We start from the raw sequence: 22,440 nt of genomic DNA, 5'->3' as shown, positions 1-22,440 counted from the left end.
TTTGGCTATCCGGATAATCAGGATTTCGTTTTCGTATCTAATGTAAAAGTAATTTTAATGATAAACACAAGCCTCTGGCGTGTGACTTAAGAAAAATCATTGACCTCTAATTCACAGCACTTTTGGACCCTCTACAGCACTTACAAGTAAATCTTTTATTCCTGTTCTTATTATACACATTGGGGTCGTGATGACTCAGTGGTAGAGCCCTCGTCTCTTTTGTATGAGGTCCCTAGTTCGATCCCAGCTCGCGCTAAGTGAACCTTGTATGAACAACGTCGTGTGCGTGGGTTTTATCGTGTCTTCGTGTTTTGTTCCCCTTCCTCGTTACACCATTTCGTTCATTATCATCACCTTCTCCCTTAACCTCAGTCCATAATCGTGAGATGTTAAACTAAAATAAAATGGAAAACAAATTTCAATTTTTGAGATCAACATTTTAGGTATTTATTATTATTTAGAATTCTTTAGATGTTTTTGCTAGTCTTGATATTCGGTGTTCGTTAATTTTAGAATCTCGCAAACGCTCTTTAATTATAGCGCAAACTTTTCTCTTTGTCATAGCAATGTCTGAGTTTTGGCTTTCGCAAATTGCTTTCCTCATAACCCCCGGAGATGTTATCGGATCCATGAAGCAGCTTCTACAGCTTGTGAATAATTACATTTGACACTTCTTTATGAAATCGCCAACGAAATTAGTTGTTCTGTTTTTATACGTCCTTTTTTTTCTGTTGTTCAGTTCTATATAATACAAAAATGTAATGATTTGTACTCTGTAACCATCTTGAGATACGAAATGCTAATAAGGGATGGTATGAAAGCTTCATCAAAATCCACATTATTTCAGTAAAACATATTTTTGTTTTAAATGGAAATTAAAATCAGTATTCTAAATGCAAGATTTTATGTTGATTCTGATTTCCATGTAGTTTTAATCATAATTGATTGTTATTTGCAGTGTTCTGTAATATGAGATCTATTATTTGTTTCAGACTTAAACACTGGAAAATCTATTCAAATCGCTATTAAGAGAGAAGAGACTGTTACCACTCTGCATGTAAATGAAAGAAAAAATTCTACAGATGCCAAATTGCAACTGCTAGAAGAATATTCATCTAACCCATGGATAGATTATGAAAACAAAGGTACATAATTATAAGTCAATATTTGTAGATGTGCCATAAATTTTATAACACAGATTTTAAGTCTTACAAACACAGTTTTAAGATACTTTATTATTCTTGTTTCATGATTAAGATACAGTAATTATAAATTAACACACCAATAATTGGTGTTCATATAGGCCTCAATTGCCTCTCATCAATTGTATTACACAGTTGGGTTTTCTTGTCTTGCAATTATACTATAAAGTATAGGTCACAACCTTTAGTGCAATGAGTTGAGATAGGAGCTACTCATAGCTCAGTCTGCTGGAGATATGAAGTCCGACATGTTCAGCCAAAACTCTATGACCTAACACAAAGGACTGTTTTAAGTCAATTTCCGGTCTATATATATATCTATATCTATATATATTTATATCTATATCTATATCTACATCTATATCTATATATATCTATATATCCCGTATTTGCGCGAATATAGGCCGTGTACGAACATAGACTGCACCTAAACTTTTGACACGAGATTATAGAAAAAAGTAAATCTCGAATATAGGCCGCACTACTAAATTTTCGAGAAAGTTCAATTATACCTACTTTGAATTGCATTTCTCTCCTTCCCCTTCTTCAATTATCACATAACTACGGGTAACTCATCACCAACAGGACAAGTTTTGCATATTGGAGTGTCTGGTGATGTGACTAATTTAAGTGACAGTGTATGGAAATTCAAAGTTGATTTATTCGAGAAATGTTGATGATTTGGTTTCTGAGTGACGATGAGAAAGGAGCGTACTAGTTACACAGCGAAATTTAAACTTCAAGTTATCAGCTATGTATAAGAATACAGAAAGCGGGAAGTGGACGCAAATTTGATGTTGAAACAAAAAAACTTCGTTGGTGGTGTGCAAGTGAAGAGAAACTCTTAAATAGTTTGAAAAGTCGGTGTTCATTTCGAGGGCAAAAGTGCAAATATCCAGATGTGGAAAAAGATCTGCTTGATTTTGTAGTTTAAAACAGGAAATGTGGATATGCCGTTACAACTGAAATGATTCAAATTTCAACTGAAGGCTGCAAAATAACACGTGTACATGTCATTTTGAAACTGACGATTTATGATCTGAGGGGAAAAAAATCTCGATTATAGGCCGCACCGTGATTTTTGCAAGCCAAAATGTAGAAAAAAGTGCGGCCTATATTCGGGCAAATACAGTATATATATCTATATCTATAGCTATATCTATATCTATATATACCGGTACCGTATATATATATATATATTACGTTTTGTATATTTCGTGTTTTGTTTTGCTTACGTTACACAATCTACATAGTATATAAAACGATGGAAGTACATTTAAGTTTGTAAATAATGGTTTGCATTGAGTTCTTTGATTATCTCATGTGATAATTCTGATAATTTTCTATTGTAGTTTGAATATTTCGCGCGATCTTTAGCAAATTATCATCCAGCAACATTAGTGATGTAATATGTTTTTCTTTATAATCCAACATTAGTAATGTAATGTATTTTTCTTTATAATCCAACAACATTAGTAATGTAATGTTTTTTTTTTTTTTTTTTTTATAATCCAACAACATTAGTGACGTAATATGTTTTTCTGTATAATCCAACAACGTTAGTGATGTAATACGTTTTCATTATCATCCAAGAACGGTAGTGATGTAATATGTTTTTCTTTATCATCCAACATTAACTCTTTTGGGATTTTGGGATTTTTAAGATAAATTTTAGACTTTGAGTCAAGCAGCTACTGCGTCATTACTATTTATCTTAAGATTTTGGTTCGTATTTCATTCTCTTAAGAATAAAGCAACCTTTCAAACGGTATCATTTGCATGTCCGTATCTTATACCTGAAAAGGGAAATTCGAGAATAATGGGGATTTTTTTTATCGAAAAAGTCCCTTTTTCAAAAGTTCAGACCCCTCTGGACCGGTCCTGTGTTATCGTATAGATCTCAAAAATCACTTAAAAAATATTAAGTGGTGTACGGAATGCATGTGCAAAATATCAATCTGATATCTTCAAAGCTAAGAAGGGGGAAAATATTTCCCTTAGGCGTAATAAAAATAGAACATTAGATAATGCAAATAAACTAAGAAGAGGAAAAACATGTTTTTCTTATAAATAGAACATTAGATAAAGCAAAAGATTTTACTTACTTTATGATGATGGTGTGTGCAACTCCTCTCAGCAAACCCCCACCATCTGACATACATACATAAAACGTATGTGACCTGTTTCGCAATGCATGTACGACCGAACAATAAAAAAATCCAGACGTAATAGGTGTTAAATGAGATGTTACATATACCTAGGTATATACCATAAATCCCTAAAGGGTTAATGATATAATATGGTCTTCTTTATTATCCAACAACATTAGTGATGTAATATGTTTTTCTGTGCTGATAAAAGTAATTTGTGCATTGGAAATGATGGAGGACACCTTAACACTTCTTTAGATTGTCTAACTTAATGTTATGAAGTAATCATTTCATAGTTACGTAGTAAATAAATTCATTTCAAATGCATTTTTGCTAAGTGATCTAGTATTTCTTGTAGGCCATGGCTTTAAGTTAGGTTGGAAACGTCCATTAACTGCGTTTTGGTTTTGTTTCTAGAGCTACTTCCACCCCCACGACCACCTGCTCCACCAAGTGAATATTTTCAAGTTTCCCTTGGAGGTTATGATGATACCAAATCACCAACGAGAAATATTTCTGGCTACGTAGGTTGTATTAGAGGAGTAAAAATTGGCACCACACTGTTGGATTTACCTGCTATAGTCGGGGAAATGATTCGTCAAGGTATTGTTGTTTTCAGTTTTCACATTAATTGGTTTTATGTGTTTTAAGTACTTTCGTGTAGTTATAAGGCTGTAAACAATCGTAATTATTGTAATTGCCAACTATAAGACGCACTTCATTTTCTGTATTCAATTTTGAGGAAAATTTACTTTCACTGCATATATATATATATATATATATATATATATATATATATATATATATATATATATATATATATATATATATTAGCAAGATGTACATGTGGAGCTACCAGTACTTAACTAAATGTAGATTCCCATGTTCGCTTGGGAATGCCTATAACGTATGCGCGTCCAGAGGAAAACACATACTGAAACGATAAACAGAGCGACGATATCCGAATTGCATTTTCTGAGGTATGAAATGCATGTAACTAGAATGCTCTTGTACACGTAACGAAGCAAGGAATATATCAAACAACATAGAATAATTGAGAAAACTTATTAAAATTGAAATAATAAGAATCTCTGTATCAACGTATAGGCCTTTTTTTTTTTTTTTTTTTTTTTTTGACATTCTTACAGAAAAACGGTGTGATATACACGATACGCTGGCAAATACAGTACTTTATTTTTTGTGAAATATCTAGTGGAAAATTTCCAAATAAGTAGTGAATATATATACACACAGAGTGTTTCAAAACAACACTGACAACCTTTGGGAGTTAATTCCTGACATTAAAATAAGGCAAAAATTGTAGACCAATCTGGGTGCACAAATGATTCCTTTCGAAGTTATAGGTTGCCGAAAACATGAAAAAATAAACTTTAAAGGCTCTAAAACTATGGGACCCACCGTAGTCGGGTCAAGACTTCACTTAGGAACTGGTATGTGCCTTATCCAAATATCCAAGTTCCAGAATCTGCGGTACTTCCGCAACAATTTTATGGAGGTAATTGGCGATTACTTCAAATTAAATACCCGTAGCCAAACTCCCTCTATAAAAATTGTCGCGTGAGTTTCTTTAAAATTATTTTTTTCATATTTTCAGCAACCTGTAACTCCGAAAGGAAGCATTTGGTCTATACTATTTGTCTTATCTTTGTGTCAAGAATCACCTCTCAAACGTTGTCTGTGTTGTTTCGAAACACTCTGTATATATAAACATGTCTAATGATCGGAATTCTTGGGTTCAGTGATGAGCTTTAGAAAGCTATGGTAATTTCTAGTGAGTTGTATGGTAAGGAAGCAGTGTATAATTACGATAGACGCCAGAAAATAACCAAATTTAAGTATCATTCTTACTGCATTTACTATAAGTACTAGTACAGGTGCTAAATAAAATCCTTAGTATGCATACTTGGTTTAAATGTTAAAAACACGTTAAAGCCAATATTATGTTGCTGCAGTGACACAAGTTGATACTTCCAGCATTAAAACTTTGACTATTCATACTCGTATTAGCATGATGAAAGTACTATATGCGCATTCGCAATTATTGTTATATGGCTTTCAATATTACCAATACACTTAAAAATATTAAATTCGGCGAAACATAACTGATATTTATTTTAAAAGTAAACATAATCGTAATTTAGGGACACATATATTTATTAGAAGGACACAGAGTACACGGTAAAAACAATGGTGTCCATGTATCATTTTGTATCAACTGCCACTTCACGTTTTGTCTTGCCGTTATACAAATCTAAACCACAGATAGAAACATAAACCTTTTAAACATTTAACTTGATGTGATCCATAAATAGGTCATGAGGCTAATGTTGGCTCATGTGTAAATAGAACCTTGAGTAATAATAAAATGCTTCAATATGGAGAATTATTAAGGTATTATATTGCACTCTACATATCTTATAAAAACAAGCATATTAGTTTATTCAGAAAGTTCATGGACTGGATTCTTAGATTGAGATGAATTCTTAGTCGATATTTTGGTACTATACAGAGAACTAGCCTTAGACTAGCTAGTGACTTCGCCCCCAGACCCCTGCATTTACTCCGCCTACGTTTTCGCACTTGTCGTATCCCTAATATATCTCAAATCTTAAGGGATCTCGAGATATGACTATCTAATAACATTTGCAACCTCACCCCCTTTTTTCTTCATGCCTTTTTTCTTTTCTTCTAAGAAAAACATTAAAAAACGCTGAAATACGTCTTTAATTAACATGTCTCTACTCTTAATAGATTTAGAGATATGAACATATTATTTTAACAATTAAATCTCCACCCTTTTTTCTTCCCCCCTAAAAGAAACATCAAAAACATGTCTTGAGTTATCTTAAATTAAGAACTTAAATACCAATTTCTATGCCTTTAACCTGAAGGGATTTGTAAATGTGGCCACCTTATTTCAACAGTTTCAATCGTGACTCTTTTATTCTTTCCGGCGTTTTTCTTCCCTTGTAAGAGAAATAAAAAAAAAAAATAAAAAAAAAAAACGCTAGAAGACATCTTTAATTATTTTAAATGAGAAGTCTAAATGCCAAATTTCCTGCCTCTAACCTCAACAAATTTCGAGATATGGCCATCTAGTATAACAACCAGTTGTAACTCCATCCCACTTTTTTCTTCCTTTATTAGGCAAATATCAGAAAACGGTTAAACACGTTTCTAATTTTATAAATGAAAAGTCCAAATACCGACTTTCATGTATCTAATCTTAAAGAGATTCCGAGTTATGGACATCTTTATAATATTTATAATTCCCATCCCCTTTTCTTCTCACCCTCTTTCCTTCCCTTCTAGGTCAAATATTAAAAAACATTGAAAGACATGTTTAATTATTTTAAATGAAAAATCTATATACCAAATTTCATGTCTCTAAGATTCCGAGATTCCGGAATATGAGCATTGCAAGATGATGATTGCCATTTCTCTTTTACCCCTTCTCCATCGAATTTCAAAGAAGGCTTCCTTAGTAGGACTTTACATCACAAATCTTATGCCCTGTCAAAATTTCAATTATGTGTCTTAAGCGTTTTGGCCTGAGTTTTTTTTTTTTTTTTTTTTTTTAAATACTCTTCGGTATACTACTCTTTTCTCCTACCATTTCTAATGATCTTTCATAACTAACAATCTTTCGATTCACTTAACCGTGTAAATTAGAGTGGAAGAAACCAACTGACAGAATGGTGGAAAATGTGTGTTCTATACGTGATAATGTCGATATAACAATTTTTACATCTGGTATTTCTTCGATGGAGGAGCGGATGTTTTTCAAGGGATCAGCTTTCGTAATGTGAGTGTGGTGGTTGGGGGAGGAGTCTTCGGTAAACAATTTTAGGGCTTGTCAGGAAAGAGGCTTTTAGGTTTTTCTTTCCTTCTATTCTAATTTTTCAACCCTTTATCTGATGAAGGATTTAGCGAAAGTGCTTATGGTGTAGTATATTTTCTGACAAGTAAGTCATTTACCATTCCTGATTTGGATTATATGTATACTGGGTGGACTATTTATCTTGAAATGCCCGTGTAACTTTTAAACTAATTAATAAAAATCATTGGGATTTTGTACGATCTAAATATCTACAGGGAAAAAGATTTGACGTTCTCTGCAATACTCCAAATTTAAAATATTGCCAACCCAATATAAAGTTGTGTTTTTTTCAAATAGCGCTACGTTAGGTTATTACACATTTCAAATCTACGTGTTAAACAAAGCTTACAATATTACATTTATTATCCATTGTTACATCTAAGGAGGCTGCAATATCACAAACATCAAAATTGTGAAGACCTCTTTAACAGTAATAACGCAGGTGAAACGGACAAACTTTACCTAATGGTATTGTAAAGTATGTCAAACGATGTCACTTTTGTCGATATTTACATCGTACTTTTTTTTTAATGTATTAGTTTAAAAGTTACACTCTGTTTCAAGATAAATGGTTCACCCTGTACATAAATATACTACAAACTCAGCTGGAAAGAAATAATGAGATGTAAGGCCTGAAGCAGCAGCTATTTTTATATAATATCTTAATTATTGAGCCCTTGCAATTCCTTGCAACAAAACAGACAAGTAGAAAGAGAAAACAACAGAAGAAAGGAGTCACAGTAGAAAAAATGTAGCGGAATGTGTTCTTTTCTCTTTCTCTCTCACGAGTCTGGATTCTTGTTGCATTTGGACAACCGACATATGTACGCGTAACATCCTTCAGATTGTCTCTACCATCTCTGAGTTTATAAATTTATGCTATTTAAACTCAGTTAATAGTCCCATAGCATATTCGTTCACATTTACCGCAGTATATTAAGCTTTCGTTTGTAGATTTTATCTGACTTCCTACGAAATTTTTTTCTTACCATTAACTTAGATAGCTCTGTACTGATTCATTCAAAAAGTCTTTGCCATTAAACAGTTGCGCTTCTAGTTAAATTCTTTCGGTTATACATCGTAGACACATGTGGTGTGATAATAATATTAAATAGATTGGGATTCACTGTATGACTTTGGTATTCTGCAGCAAGTCCACGAACATTTTGATTAAACTGGAATAAGGCCTTTAAATTTCACAGATATAATGCGTGGGATAAATATTTTAATTTAATATGAATGATTGAGATTCTTAGATGACATATTGCTTCATATATGTATTAAGCATGTATGTAAAACCTGTTTATTAGGCATGTATTATGTAAAATCTAACAGAGTGTTAAATTTTTGAAAGTTAATGTATTTTCAACAGTGGAAGCTAATAGAAAATAGTTATTTGAACTTATATCTGTTCGAACAGGATACTCAAGATGCACTTTGTTCTCGTACATTCCTGTACTCTTGAAAGAAAACAGTTGAAGCTTTTATTCATTATTTTAGTCTATATTCTGAAGATTAAAAATTACAAATATGTTTTCTTTGCTGAACAGCCCTTCCAGCTTATTTTGAATCAGTTGGTTACTTGAAGAAAGGATATGATAATAGGTAGATTGTGGGATTTACTGAAATCGAGCAAATCCGTAAAAAGGCAGGTGAGACGGACAAGCTTTACATGATGCAGAGTATGTCAAACGAGTTTCCTTTGTCGATATTTGAGTCGATATGGATTTCAGTGTTTTTTATGTATTAGTTTAAAAGTTACACTGCTGTTTCAAGGTAAATGGTCCACCCTGTACATAAATTTAGTACGAATTTCTCAGTTGGAATGAAATAATGAGATGTAAGACTTGAAGCACGCAACCATTTTCATATACTATCGTGATTATTTAGTCCTCCCAATTCCTCGCAACAAAACAGAAAAGCAGAAAGAAAAAAGAAGAAGAAAGAAACGAATCACAATAGAAAAAATATAGCGGATGTTCTACCTCACGAATCTTTTGATTCTTGTTATCTTTGGACAGCAGACACATGTACACTCATGTCCAAAATTATTGTCGCATATCTATAACTTGTCTTCTTCTAAGGATATAATTTGATAATGATTTTGCAGCGTACTTTTAATACTGATACTATGTCTATAATCGGGAAATATATATTTGTGGTAAATTTCGTAGGAAAAGAATTATAAATACGAAAATTAGAATGAGAGAAAAAAAAAAGCTAAATGGACAAGAAAATTTTATTTTCGTTTTATTGTTCGCATTTACTGCTCTTTTGACATGAAATTTGCCATATACATGTCTTTGCCGATTATACACATACTAACATTATAAGAAATACCGAGCGAATCTGTTATCAAATTATATTCCTAGAACAACATATTTATAGACATGCGACAATAATTTTGGACATGAGTGTACATGTGTCATCCTTCAGATTGTCTCTACCATCTCTGAGTATATGAATTTATGCTATTTAAACTCAGTTAACAGTCCCATAGCATATTCGTTCACATTTACCGCAGTATTTTAAGCTTTCGTTTGTACATTTGTCTGACTTCCTACGAAATTTTTCTTACCATTAAGCTAGATGGCTCTTTGTACTGAGTCATTTAAAGTCTTTGCTACCAAAGGTTGCACATCTAATGAAATTTTTCTGCCGGCCATACATCGTAGACACATGTGGTATGATAATAGTATTAATAAGTTGAGATTCACTGTACGACTTCGCTATTCTGCAACCAGTCCACGAACATTTTGACTGAACTGGAATAAGACATTTAAATTCATATATATAAAGCGTGTGATAAATATTTTCATTTAGTATGATTGGTTGAGATTCTTAGATGACATATTGCTTCATATATGTATTAAGCATGTATGTGAAATATGTTTATTAAGCACGTATTCTGTAAAATCTAACACAGCGTTAGATTTTTGAAAGGTAATGCATTTTGAACCGTGTAAGCTAATATAAAATAGTTATTTGAACTTATTTCTCTCCGAACAGGATACTCATGAAAAAATTTGTTCTCACTGTATATTCCTGTACACTTGAAAGAAAACAGTTGAAACTTTTATTTACTATTTTAGTCTATATTCTGAAGATTGTAAATACAAATATTTTTTCTTTGCTGAACAGCCTTTCCTGCTTATTTTGATTCAACCGGTCAGTTGAAAAAAGGATATGATAGCTTTCATAGGGAGATTTTGGGAATTACTGAAATCAAGCAAATTCTCGATATGTTCCGTAGAGGTAAAAATAAGTCGAACAATTTGAATAATGTAGATATTGCTCATAGTAGAAAGAGTTCGTCTATTGATGCTTCCCCGTTGATGCTTTGTGCGTGTTCTGTTCTTGTTGCAAGTGGAAATGTGGTAGTAGCAAGATATGTAGGTTACAAAATAATGAATGTAATCTAGGTTACAAAATAAGGAATGTGATTATGTGAGCTTTTACGAGAAGTATCGTTTTTAATTGATAAATTGATTAAGCGTTTTATGTCTTTTTTCATCATTGAAAATATATTGACGAAGTATAGCACTCAACTCTTCAGTGCAGACCTTCGTACGTCGTAATGGATTCTGTAGTACAGTGTTTGAAATCGCATAGCTTCTAAATTGATTTAACATATTTGGATTGTATCGTTTTATCGTTCTAAAGAGGTTACTTTAGGAATGAGAGTTTAATACACAAAATTTAAATATCTTTCCGTTCGTACAGCCAAGCAGCGATTTAAACCTCTCATCAGTGAATGATTAAAGTGGGAACAGCCACCACTTGGGTTTGTATTCGAAGCAAATAATCATATCGTTGATTGAACCTGGAACCACACACACGGAAAACATATGCATTAACAACTTGGCCACGAAAAGGCACTAAGAGATCCGGGGTTTTTGGGCTATATTTTAGACTTTCAGTCAAGCAGCTACTGCATCGTCACTATTTATCCTAGGATCATGGTTCATACCTCGTTCTCTTCAGAATGGAGGTGGCTTTCAAATTATACCACTTGCATGCTCATACCATATACCAGGAGCGGGAAAAATGATGTCAAAGGGAAAATTTCGGAGGGAATTTTTTTCTCGCACTTTGGGCCCCCCTGGAGCGACCCTGTGTGAACGTAGCCATCTAAAAAAAATCTGATAAATAGTACTTGGTATACTGAATGTGTGTGCCAAATTTCAAGTTTCTATCTTGAATACCAAGGGCGGGAGAAATTTTATCAGGAATTCTCATCATGCCCCAAATTACCGTAAAACACCATGATATCAGGTAAAAAATTTCCTGAGACATTCTTAATTACCCTAGGGTCACGTTTCGCCCATCATTCTCTTCAGAATAGAACTGCCTTTCAGGCGGTATGACTCACGTGTCTCCATCGTGTATTTAAGGCGGGAAAATGAGGAAAAACGGGATTTTTTGGGTCTAAATATCCTTTTTTTAACTTTTGTCCCCCCTGGACCCCCCCTGTTTTAACGCAGAGATCTGAAAAAAATCTGGTAAATACTACTCGGTGGACTGAATGTTTGTGCACAATTTCAATCTTATAGGTGCAAAAATAAGCCAGCACAAAAATAGTACCGAAAATGTCCAAAATTCCCCTATACAGAAGTATATTTTGATAAAAATTCCCTGACACTTCCCTAATTACCCTAGGGCCATGTGTCGCACATCATTCTCTTCAGAATAGAACTGCCTTTCAGGCGGTACCATTCACTTGTCTCAATCGTGTATCTAAGGCGGGAAAATGAGGAAAAACGGGATTTTGGGGTAAAAATATCCCTTTTTTCAACTTTTTGACCCTCTGGATCCCCCCTGTTTTAACGCAGAAATCTGAAAAAAATCTGGTAAATACTACTCGGTGGACTGAATGTTTTTGCACAATTTCAATCTTATAGGTGCAAAAATAAGCCAGCACAAAAATAGTACCGAAAATATCCAAAATTCCCCTATACAGAAGTATATTTTGATAAAAATTCCCTGACACTTTCCTAATTACCCTAGGGCCATGTGTCGCACATCATTCTCTTCAGAATAGAACTGCCTTTCAGGCGGTACCATTCACTTGTCTCCATCGTGTATCTAAGGCGGGAAAATGAGGAAAAACGGGATTTTGGGGTAAAAATTTCCCTTTTTTCAACTTTTTGACCCTCTGGATCCCCCCCTGTTTTAACGCAGAAATCTGAAGAAAAAATCTGGTAAATACTACTCGGTGGACTGCATGTTTGTGCAAAATTTCAATCTTCTACGTGCAAAAATAAGCCCGCCAAAAATACTTTACATACCCCCCCCAAAAGTATTACACGAAAATATAAATTTTAGACTTATGACGTCATCACCTCCTATGTCTCGACACAGGAAGGTGTGAAACCATCCGTAATGTCTTCTGCAATGCCTCTGGACTTGGAAAAAAAAAACGGACAAAAAAGCTCAAATAGGAGAGAAATAACGCAATCTACCATGAAAAATGCATATGGTACAAATTGTACCATGAGATCCCCAAAGGGTTAAACCCCCAGATTTTCCGGAAATAAGATCCGGGCGAGAGTGAATGAAGTGGATCTTAAGAGAATAGTATAGTCGAAATTTTCGTATGCTTTCAGCAGCTACTTTACTAGATGCCCATAGTTGTCAGAGGCTTTTATTGTCAGATTTCGGCTTTTTCCAAACTATGGGATCAACAAATGGCATATAACGATAACTTTTTGCCCACCCACTTAAAAACCTTGAATTTTTTTAAAGAGGATTTCAAATTGTCCGGATCCCCACTCTTGCAACTAAACTAAAGACGATAACACTTTTGAGTTTAGGAAGTGAATATCTTAAAAGTCAACTCACCATACATATAACAGAAACTTTCCAGATAGTTTCGGCACTTGTGTGGTGCATTTAGTTGACACACAAACTAAAGCTATTAATAAAAAGCAATATCTCGGAGATCACTTCAGGAGTATATAAAGAACTGAGTCAGTTGAGCAGTGCAGTAATAAGCCAGAAAATGTTAAGGTCGCAGAAAGTCCTGACAACACTGTGACTACACCCTTCATTAATCAAACACGAACTCAACATAGGTCTGTATCCCACCGGTAAACAGTAATAAACAGAAGTTCTTCCAGTCAATAATTATAAACACTCAGTTTTCACATAAAAGTTGATACAAACATTTTTATATTTGTAAAACTACACATGACAGCAAAATTTTGGTAGCAAAGCTGGATTGCTCATGTGAAAATACTATAGAATCACAAAATTATATCTGAGACAAAACTTGTGTAAACAGTCTACTTTAGCTGAAATAGAAAATACTTTAATTCATTTCGATGTAAATGGTATATTGTACATAGTCCGCAAGTGAAATATATACATGAGGAAACATATTGCATATAAGACATTCATTTTGGTATGGTTTTCATTTCCCATGTGCATTTCACAAAGGAAGAGGAAATTATATATATATGGATCATGAACAAGCTGTATAAGAATATATGTAAGAATTCGTAATAGACAAGATCCTATAGGAAACAGAATCGCAACAATAAATCACAATGTAACATGCAATAGAGAATTAGGTCATTCAAAGACATAGCAATATCTGTTCAGATTAGTCCTATGATGCTGCTAAGGACTTTTCCTCTTAAATTATCCAGAACAGTCATGTGCCGCTATTACCGCTTTACTTCGTATACCATCAAGGGTAGTCTTATGCTTTTATTAAGCACTTGTCTTCGTAAATTGCCCACGATAGTCGTATGCTGTTATTAGGCACTTTTCTTCCATCCAAAATAGTCACTTGCTGCTGTTAAACATTTTCTTTGTAAAGCATTCAAAATAGTAATGTGCCGCTATTAAGCACTTTTCTTCCTAAACCATCCGAAATTGTCATGCGCAGCTATTAAAAATTTTTCTTTGTAAAGCGTCCAGAACAGTCATGAGTTACTATTAAACATTTTTCTTCGTAAACCATCCAGAAATTACTAGAGAAAGCCGAATGTAATATTTCTATAATTAATATTTAGTATATTATACGTATGAAGCACAAATATGTTAACGGTTACAAATTATTGCATTTCACTATATGTGCTTAATAAAACGACCATAATAATATTTTGAACTTTTTCAGTAATTAATTCTTCGTTGATATTCAATGATTCTTTGTATTGAGAAATAAAATGTAAACAAATAAAGACAGCACAGTTAATCTTTATAGATTCTTCTCTGAAATTTGGTTTACTCAGCATTCCGTTACTTTACAAATATGGTACAAAATAAACAATATTCGATGTATAGTAGACTGAAATTGTTTTATTATTATTATTATTTTTTAAAATTGAATTTGATCTTTTACATATTGACTATTTGTCTGATTACTCAAACTACATATATTTAAGCAGTGGCATACGTAAGAGAGGGTTTCCGGGCTTTAACTGCCTTCCCTCGTTGAGCAAAATATTTACCCTGTTGAGATACGTATACAAACACCTGAATATATGAATTTTGGAGTTCGAACCTCCCCCCTACCTTGATGAACTTCCGTGTACGTCACTGCATTTGAGAAAAATACAATGCAATATATTAAATTGTTCTAAACCTACATAATGTATACTTTAATGTTAGAAAGGGGTCATATATTTTAATCTCATTACATGCATTCCTAATATGTAACGGAAGTTTTAAATTAGCTTTAAGGTAAGTAATACACACTGGTTGATAGATATTTCCTTTATTGTGGTAATATTTAAGAATTACTGTTATCTTGTAAGTAGAAACTTGTTTGTAGCTTCGTAGCTATGTTGTAAAGATAAGTATTAAAAGTATATTTGAAATTAGTTTGAGTTGGTAAGTTGATTTGGGTGATGGGTATAGTGCAGTAGATTTGATTTTTTCTTAAATAGTTGGGTATGGGTTCTTCTATGTCAGATTTACGATACCTTTAATTTCAACATTTCTTTAAAACTTGTCCCCAGTAATCTCTTCAAAGAGTTAAGTAACTGTAGTGGCGACTTTTGTGGGAAATCACATCGGTAATAATTCAGATTGTATCCTGAAGCTTAAAGAAGAAAACTACTTAATATGCAGGTACTAATTCTTATATACGGCCTTCTGAAGTAGTATGAAACTTTTTGTTTGTAGCTTCTGGCAATAACACTTAATTCTTTGTCGATGGGACTTCCCTCAAGAGCCGCACTGAATAACAAGAAGACTTTTTTCTTCTTTATATCAACTGTCTCCAGTTTATAGATTTTTAAGGTTCTACCCTACGTTACCTATCCGTTTTTCTAAATTTCTGTTAATAATACAATTACAATTAAAGTCTGATAATTTTAAAAAGTCTGATAATTTTAAAAATTAATTTTAAAAAGTATGCCTATAAAATTATTAGATTAGATTAGATTAGATTTATTCATCATTCTGTGGACCATAATACATGTATATTTGTACAAAATGGTATAGAACACGTCAGCATGTAAAATAGATACAATATTTTTAACAATTACAATGCTATTCTTTAACAACTTGTGAAAATATATATATAAGGTACACCAATTCCACAATCTATTTAACAATTATATATATATATATGAACTTACTTACTATACAACTTGTGAAAATAACTATAGACTAAACCAATTCTACAATCTATGTTACAATGATATATATATGGACTGACTTACTTTACATATATGTAGTGTTGTAAATAGAAAAAAAACGGTTCGTATTTTTTCAGAATTGTACGTTTTTTTTAGAAAAAAAACTTTGCCTCTCGTTTTTTTTCTAAATTTCGTTTTTTTTCAAATAGTCATTTGTAATGCATCTTACGTCTATTTAAGTATGAAATATTTTTATGTAGGTATAATCACCGTAAAATGCAACAAAATTAAACGCTAGATACTGATACGCTACAAATATTTTACAATTTACATGAATACCATACCTATTAACAATTCGGGTTTCAGCAGTTTTCATCAATATCACTAAGAAATAAAAGTAGAAATGAAATTTTGTTTTTTCGTGAAAGCAGGCCTTTAATAAGTACGAAAATAATGTCACGAACAGTATAAAATTCCAATTACTTGTCTAAAGATAAAAACTAATACTAATTTGCCTAATAGTATTTTTCTAAATGTCATATATAAATAATTTGTCGATTAGATATATATGATATGCAGAGCCGGCTCTACCATATATGCAGTGGTGTATTTACGATTTTGTTTCGGGAGGGTCTTTGCTAACTTTCGGGGGGAAGGGGTTTGCCTAAAAATGTGAAAATTCTGCAAGATATTTCATATACTTTACTATAGTAAGTAAGATTTCGGGGGGGGGGGGGCTTAAGCCGGGAAGCCCTCCTAAATACGCCACTGTATATATGCAACACGTGCATTTGCGTGGAACGGCAAGCTTGGATGGTCCGGCAAAATCTGTCATAAGTATATTATTTAAATTAAATATTTCTTGTTGGAAACATACTTCATGATGATGGTAGTTACATTTACTAAGCTGACCTTCTATTTGAATACTACATTCATAAATTATGTTTAGGTTGCATTAGTTTAAGACCACATGGACAATGCTAAAGCAAATGGTCGAATAAATCCGAGCACAAATTGCTTGATTGTTGTCAAATGCAAGAATTCAATTCTCGAATAGTAGTGAATATCTGTTCCATTTCGTATGTTATCACAGTTTTTATATGAAAGTAGTCTTGTTTTTGTCAGAAGCAAGTTCCTTATCATTGAAGATAGAGACAAGTTTTTTTAAAAAATGTTAGGAGATTTAGAAGAAAAATCAAGAAATAAAGATAAAAGATCTAGTTGCACTGGAATTGCAAACTGATACATTGAGATTGAAGCTCGATAGTGAATTCTATAAAAAGGATTACCATCTATCCTCTGCAGGTGTGTTTGCTTTATCTTTCACTATCATAATAGATTCACATTTAAAGAAAAAGAAACATACACAAAGGAATTGCATTTTTAGTAAGTATTTAAGCCTTTCTGAGTGCGACTGCACTTACCCTCACCTTTGTTGTTCATGCTGGAGTAGCATACTTAAAATCATGACTTCTAAGATTTGTTCTTTCTGGAGAAAGGGGGAGGCGGCAAATTATGCCATTGCACGAGGCGACAAATTGACTAGGACCTGAATATAGGATGACTCAATTTGAAAAATGAAATGAAATCTTTGAGTTTTACGTCCCACGGTTATGCCGGTGAGGCTAAAGGAGACGATGATTATGAGTAATGAATGAAATGGTGGAATGAAGAAAGTGGGAGGAAACGGGAGAACCCCGAGAAAACCCACGCACACGATGTTTGTCCACCACAAAGTTCACTTGGCGGGGGCTGGGATCGAACCCGAGACCCCAAGCACCAGAGGTGAATGCTCTACCACTGAGCCACCGCGGCCCCCGACTCAATTTGAAGTAATGCAGGGTGTTTCAAAATTAATATTAGGGTTTTGAAATTTTGTAGTATCTATTACAATTAACTTACAATTATAAACGAAACTCCCCTAAATTGAATGTGTTTTGTGCCATATGGCGGAAAGTTTATGGGCCTTTCTCGCCTATCGACTAGATGTGTGCCGTGTGATGAATGAATCTCACATTGAACACTTGTAGTAAAGACTGTTTGAGGTGCTCTTTTACTTGATGCATTGCTCATAATTGTACGTAAAATGTAGTAAGTACTACGAAGACTTAAAACCCCAAAATTTATTTTGAAACACTCTACATTTCTCACCAACAGTGTTGGAACTAAGATGTAAAAAGGAGAGAAAATTTTCCCTATAAAGTTATTGTTTACAACGATATTATTATTAGTCGAGACTATAACTACAACAACAACACAAGTTAGTAGTCAAAAAAATGTAATCAAATGTGTACTCGGTGGCCCAGGTGGCCAAAATGGCACACACAGGTGTGTCACTTGTTTAATCCGCTCCAGTGTGGACACTAATTAAGATATCGGGATATTGTTCTTGCAAAATGTGGTTGGACTATAGTTTATCATATTAATTTCTTTTTCTTCTGGTGTCGAATTTCCTTCTTAAATTTCACCCCAGTAAAAAATTCGAGAATTTTCTAATTTCGAATTTCCTTTACCTTTTTTTCCCTTGTAGCTTCCTTCGTTGTAGAAAGATATCCTTAAGACTTGCCAGGTAGATACCTCGGATGGATACCTAACTATTGACATCAATTGGACGGGCCTGCGCGCAGTGTTACCAATTAGGGAAATTACAATTCTCCTATATTTGGGCAAAAAATTAGAAATTTTTGTTTATAAATCCGTACCTATACGTTCGAGTGCAAGTCAACTTACGCCAATCGAACATTTGTCCTTACTTAACAAACGAAAGTACAGATCGTTACAATGGGATAATTAGGGGACGCACGTAAAATTCGTATTTAGGTTCTAGCCCTTGATTTTTCTAGTTTTTCCTTACTTTTCTGTTTACCGTAATATCTTTTTGGTAATTAGAAGCTTTGTTCCTTAAATATCGCCATAATACTTGTAGGATATATTAGTGGTGTACTAATGTTTAATTTAAGATAGCTTTCGTCTGTCTGATTGCAGTGTTGCCAGCTACAAAATATTTTAATTCCAGATTTTAGGGGAAATTTTGGAAAAATTATATGTTTTGTCTCTATTATTTCCCTCTTGTTGGCTATATCGGAACAAACGTACCTGTATCCGGAAGTCTATTCTTTGCTCTACACAACGCACTATAGAAAGTTTCAATAGGATAATTAAGGGAAGTACAGTTGAGGTTTACAGTGGACCTTGTTCTCTAATTGGAAAGATAACTGTGATTTTTCTTAAGGTAGAATGAGATATTTTTTATTGACATGCTTACTTTATTAGATATCATCACAAAACTTGTAGGATATATTAGAGGGATACCAAAGCTTATTTTAAGATAGTTTGTGTGTGTCTGATAGTAGTGTTGCTAGCTACAAAAAAATTTAATTCCAAATTTTAGGGGCAAATTTTGGGAAAAATTCCCTTTTTTATTTCTATTATTTCCTTCTTGTTGGCTACATTCAAACAAATGTACCAGTGTCTAACAGACTCATCCTTAGCCTACACAGCGCATCATAGAAAGTTTCACTAGAATAATTAGGGGAAGTACAGTTGAGGTTTATAATAAACCATGTTCTGGAAATGGTAGGAAAATGGTGAATTTCTGAGGTAGAATGAGATTTTTTTTAAATTTCATGCTTACTTTCTTATATATCGCCATGATACTTATAGGATATATTCTTTGAGTACTACGGTTTATTTTCAGATAGTTTTTGTCTGTCTGGTGGCAGCGTTTCCAGCCAAAACAATTAATTACCGCTATTAGGTGAAAAATTCGGAAAATTTCCCTTTTCCCCTCTATTATTACCCTCTTACTGGTTACATTGAAACAAACGTACCACTACCTGAAAGCTTCCTCTTTGCCCTACAGAACGCACTATAAAAAGTTTCAATAGGATAATTAGAGAAGCTGTACCCCGGCATATTTGATTTTTGCCTCTTAGGCGTAAAAAGTGTCAAAATTTCATGTGTATGACAGAATTTTTTCTTTCCCTCTTTGAATGGAAGCCATCGACTTCAGGATTTCACTGTACCTTGTCAACACACCAAAGATTTCTTTAGGTTACTTGAACCCATATAGCAGCAGTGGTGCTAGATACAAAAACAAATTTGAAATTCGGTTAGGGATTTTTTGTAAATTTTCACCCCTACATTTCCCTCAATAATTTCCCACCCGTTGGTAATACTGCAATGCAACTTACACCAAAAAATAGCCACATCCATTTTCTTAAAAACAAGGCCTTAACCACATCAATCGAATGAATAGTTTTTGAGCAAACAGCTGGAAGTCACTAGCTGGAAATGTAGGAAAACGCCAAAAATGGCCTGGGACCGAAAGGAATAATCACATAATTTTGCTCGTATAGGTTCGAAGAAACAAACGATTTGTAAGTTACAAGGGCTTCGACTCAAGTTCTGTTGATTATTTCAATAATCTGCAACATAAATCAATAAATAATAGTTGCCAGAAAAAAAACAGACTTTTGAAAAAAAACATGAAAAAGAACGATGTTTTTTATTGAAAAAAAAACTTCACAGAAAAAAAACCGTTTTTTTACAACACTACATATATGTATATTTCTATTTACCATCTGATATATATACACAATAAGAATTTAATCATTTTTCGAAGTTTCATGATGAGCTGTTAAGGTATTCATCTACTGTATAAAATGTGCTATTTAATAGCAGTTTACGCACTGAGTTGACAAAGAAGCTCTTTCCGTGAGTATTTTTTATATACCCAGGTAGCTTTATTATATAGTTTTACACCCATATAAATATGTGTTTTTCCTTATGTTGATGTTCTATGACACACAGTAGATAAGTTGTCTTTATCACGCGTAAAATAGTTGTGAGTATCACCATATCTTTTAATATTATCCAAATGATTCCAAGTAATTGTAAGAAGTTCAAATATGTACAAAGATAGAACTGTCATTATATTCAATGATTCATATAGTTTCCTACAGCTGGTGCGTTTCGGTGATTTCGTAATGATTCGTATGACACATTTTTGTTGTTTGAATACATTCTGAAGTTTTGGCGAGGACCCCCGGAAGGCAATTCAGTATTTAATATGAGAATATAGTATAGCATAGTAGAGAGACAGAATTGATTGTATCGGTAGATTCAGTATTTGGACTAGAGCTCGTATTATGTACATAGTCTGAGCTAATTATTTGCTTAGTTTGTGTATGTGTTCTTGCCATGAAAATTTATGATCTAGATACATACCTAAAAATTATAAACTGATAGTTCTTGTCAACTCTTGACGATGTGAGCCCGAAAGATGCGAGAAAGCGAGCTTCTTTCAAGATGGGGGATTTTTTTCCCTTAAAAATTTTTTTCGAGAGGGAGAAAACGGAAATTTAACTTTTTTTGAATTTTTCTTATTTTCTTATTTGAGTATCACTTTTTTTTAGTGGACTGTACAATTGAAAACGTCATTATAATATTCACTACTTATGAATCCTATGTTCAATCCAGAGCTGGCTATCTTTGTTAATTTTCTAATTGGCATTTCATTAGTGGCCAGCAAGTATAAGTTATGCAACGCAACATAACACAAATGTCGTGTTGATTGCCTAACCATCTCATCAAATTCCTGGAATTGATATATTGTGTCATATGTGTTGTATGGTTTGCCTTAACGGCCTCAATAAATGATATGTAAATAGAAAGAGACACTTGTTCCGTGTAATTTCCTACATGAAAGGTGTCTTTAGCTCTAAAAACGTTACTAAATGAAATTTTAGGTTCTGTATAAATTCTAAATGATAATTTCATTGAACTAAATCTACATACTATATTTTTAGAACAGTTATTGCTAACACTATTAAATTTTTACTAAATTTTTTTTTTTTTTTTTTTTTTTGTCGTAGAATATTTTTCTGATAGCTCTAAGAATAATTCATTTGAACATTTTTTGGTATGTTGCAGATATCAAGATGATGGAAGTATGATGGCAATTACAGCCTTCTACGTCAACGCGTCTGGTACCTAGAGCAGTTTAAAGATGGCACATCGACTTAAACATTACTCCAAGGAAGAGGTGCGTGATGTTATTCGTTTTTTTATGGGGCAAGGGACAAAAACCATTTGACATTCATAGAGAATTGGTGGAGGTCTATGGAGAGAGTGTCACGTCGCAGAAACAGTTTTATGTCTGGTGCAACGCATTCGCAAGTGATAGGAAGACTGTGACATAGGATGACAGAAGTGGCAGACCAGCAATGTCCATCACCGACAAAAATGTGTGTGACGTCGATGCATATGATTCAGTGAGGAGCTTCTCAATGAATATCAGATGGTTTCTGTTCCTTTGCCCATAAAAAACCGAATAACACCGCACATCTACTTGGAATGGCGTTCAATTCAATGCGCCTTCTTTATATTGCTCTCGGTACCTACCAGATTTCCCTCATCTTGGTATCTGCAACACACAAAATAATTAATTAGGTACACAAAAGCTATGGGTTTTAGAGACAAATTTACCTTACTTTTGATACACCTTTAATATAGATAATAGTGATAAAAGAAATCCCTTAGTTATCATATCCGATTTTTGCATACTCAGAATAATAAAGATATTCAATTTACAT

At 33.4% G+C, this 22,440-nt stretch overlaps 1 protein-coding gene across 7 annotated transcripts in view; it reads left to right on the top strand.

The window, feature by feature from the left end:
* axo (axotactin) overlaps positions 1–22,440 on the top strand; it is a 368,436-nt gene that overhangs the window by 289,361 nt on the left and 56,635 nt on the right. For all 7 annotated transcript variants that reach the window (XM_081747155.1, XM_081747148.1, XM_081747149.1 and 4 more), the window contains 2 exons: positions 993–1,145; positions 3,770–3,955. In XM_081747155.1, coding sequence (XP_081603281.1) covers positions 993–1,145; positions 3,770–3,955 — 339 coding nt within the window. The remainder of the gene's footprint in view (positions 1–992; positions 1,146–3,769; positions 3,956–22,440) is intronic.

The sequence above is a fragment of the Thermobia domestica genome, chromosome 18 (assembly GCF_964235325.1).
Source record: "Thermobia domestica chromosome 18, izTheDome1.hap1.1, whole genome shotgun sequence".
NCBI lineage: Eukaryota > Metazoa > Arthropoda > Insecta > Zygentoma > Lepismatidae > Thermobia > Thermobia domestica.
The sequence above is the reverse complement of the archived record's forward strand: the minus strand, read 5'-3'. Positions and strand labels throughout refer to the sequence as shown.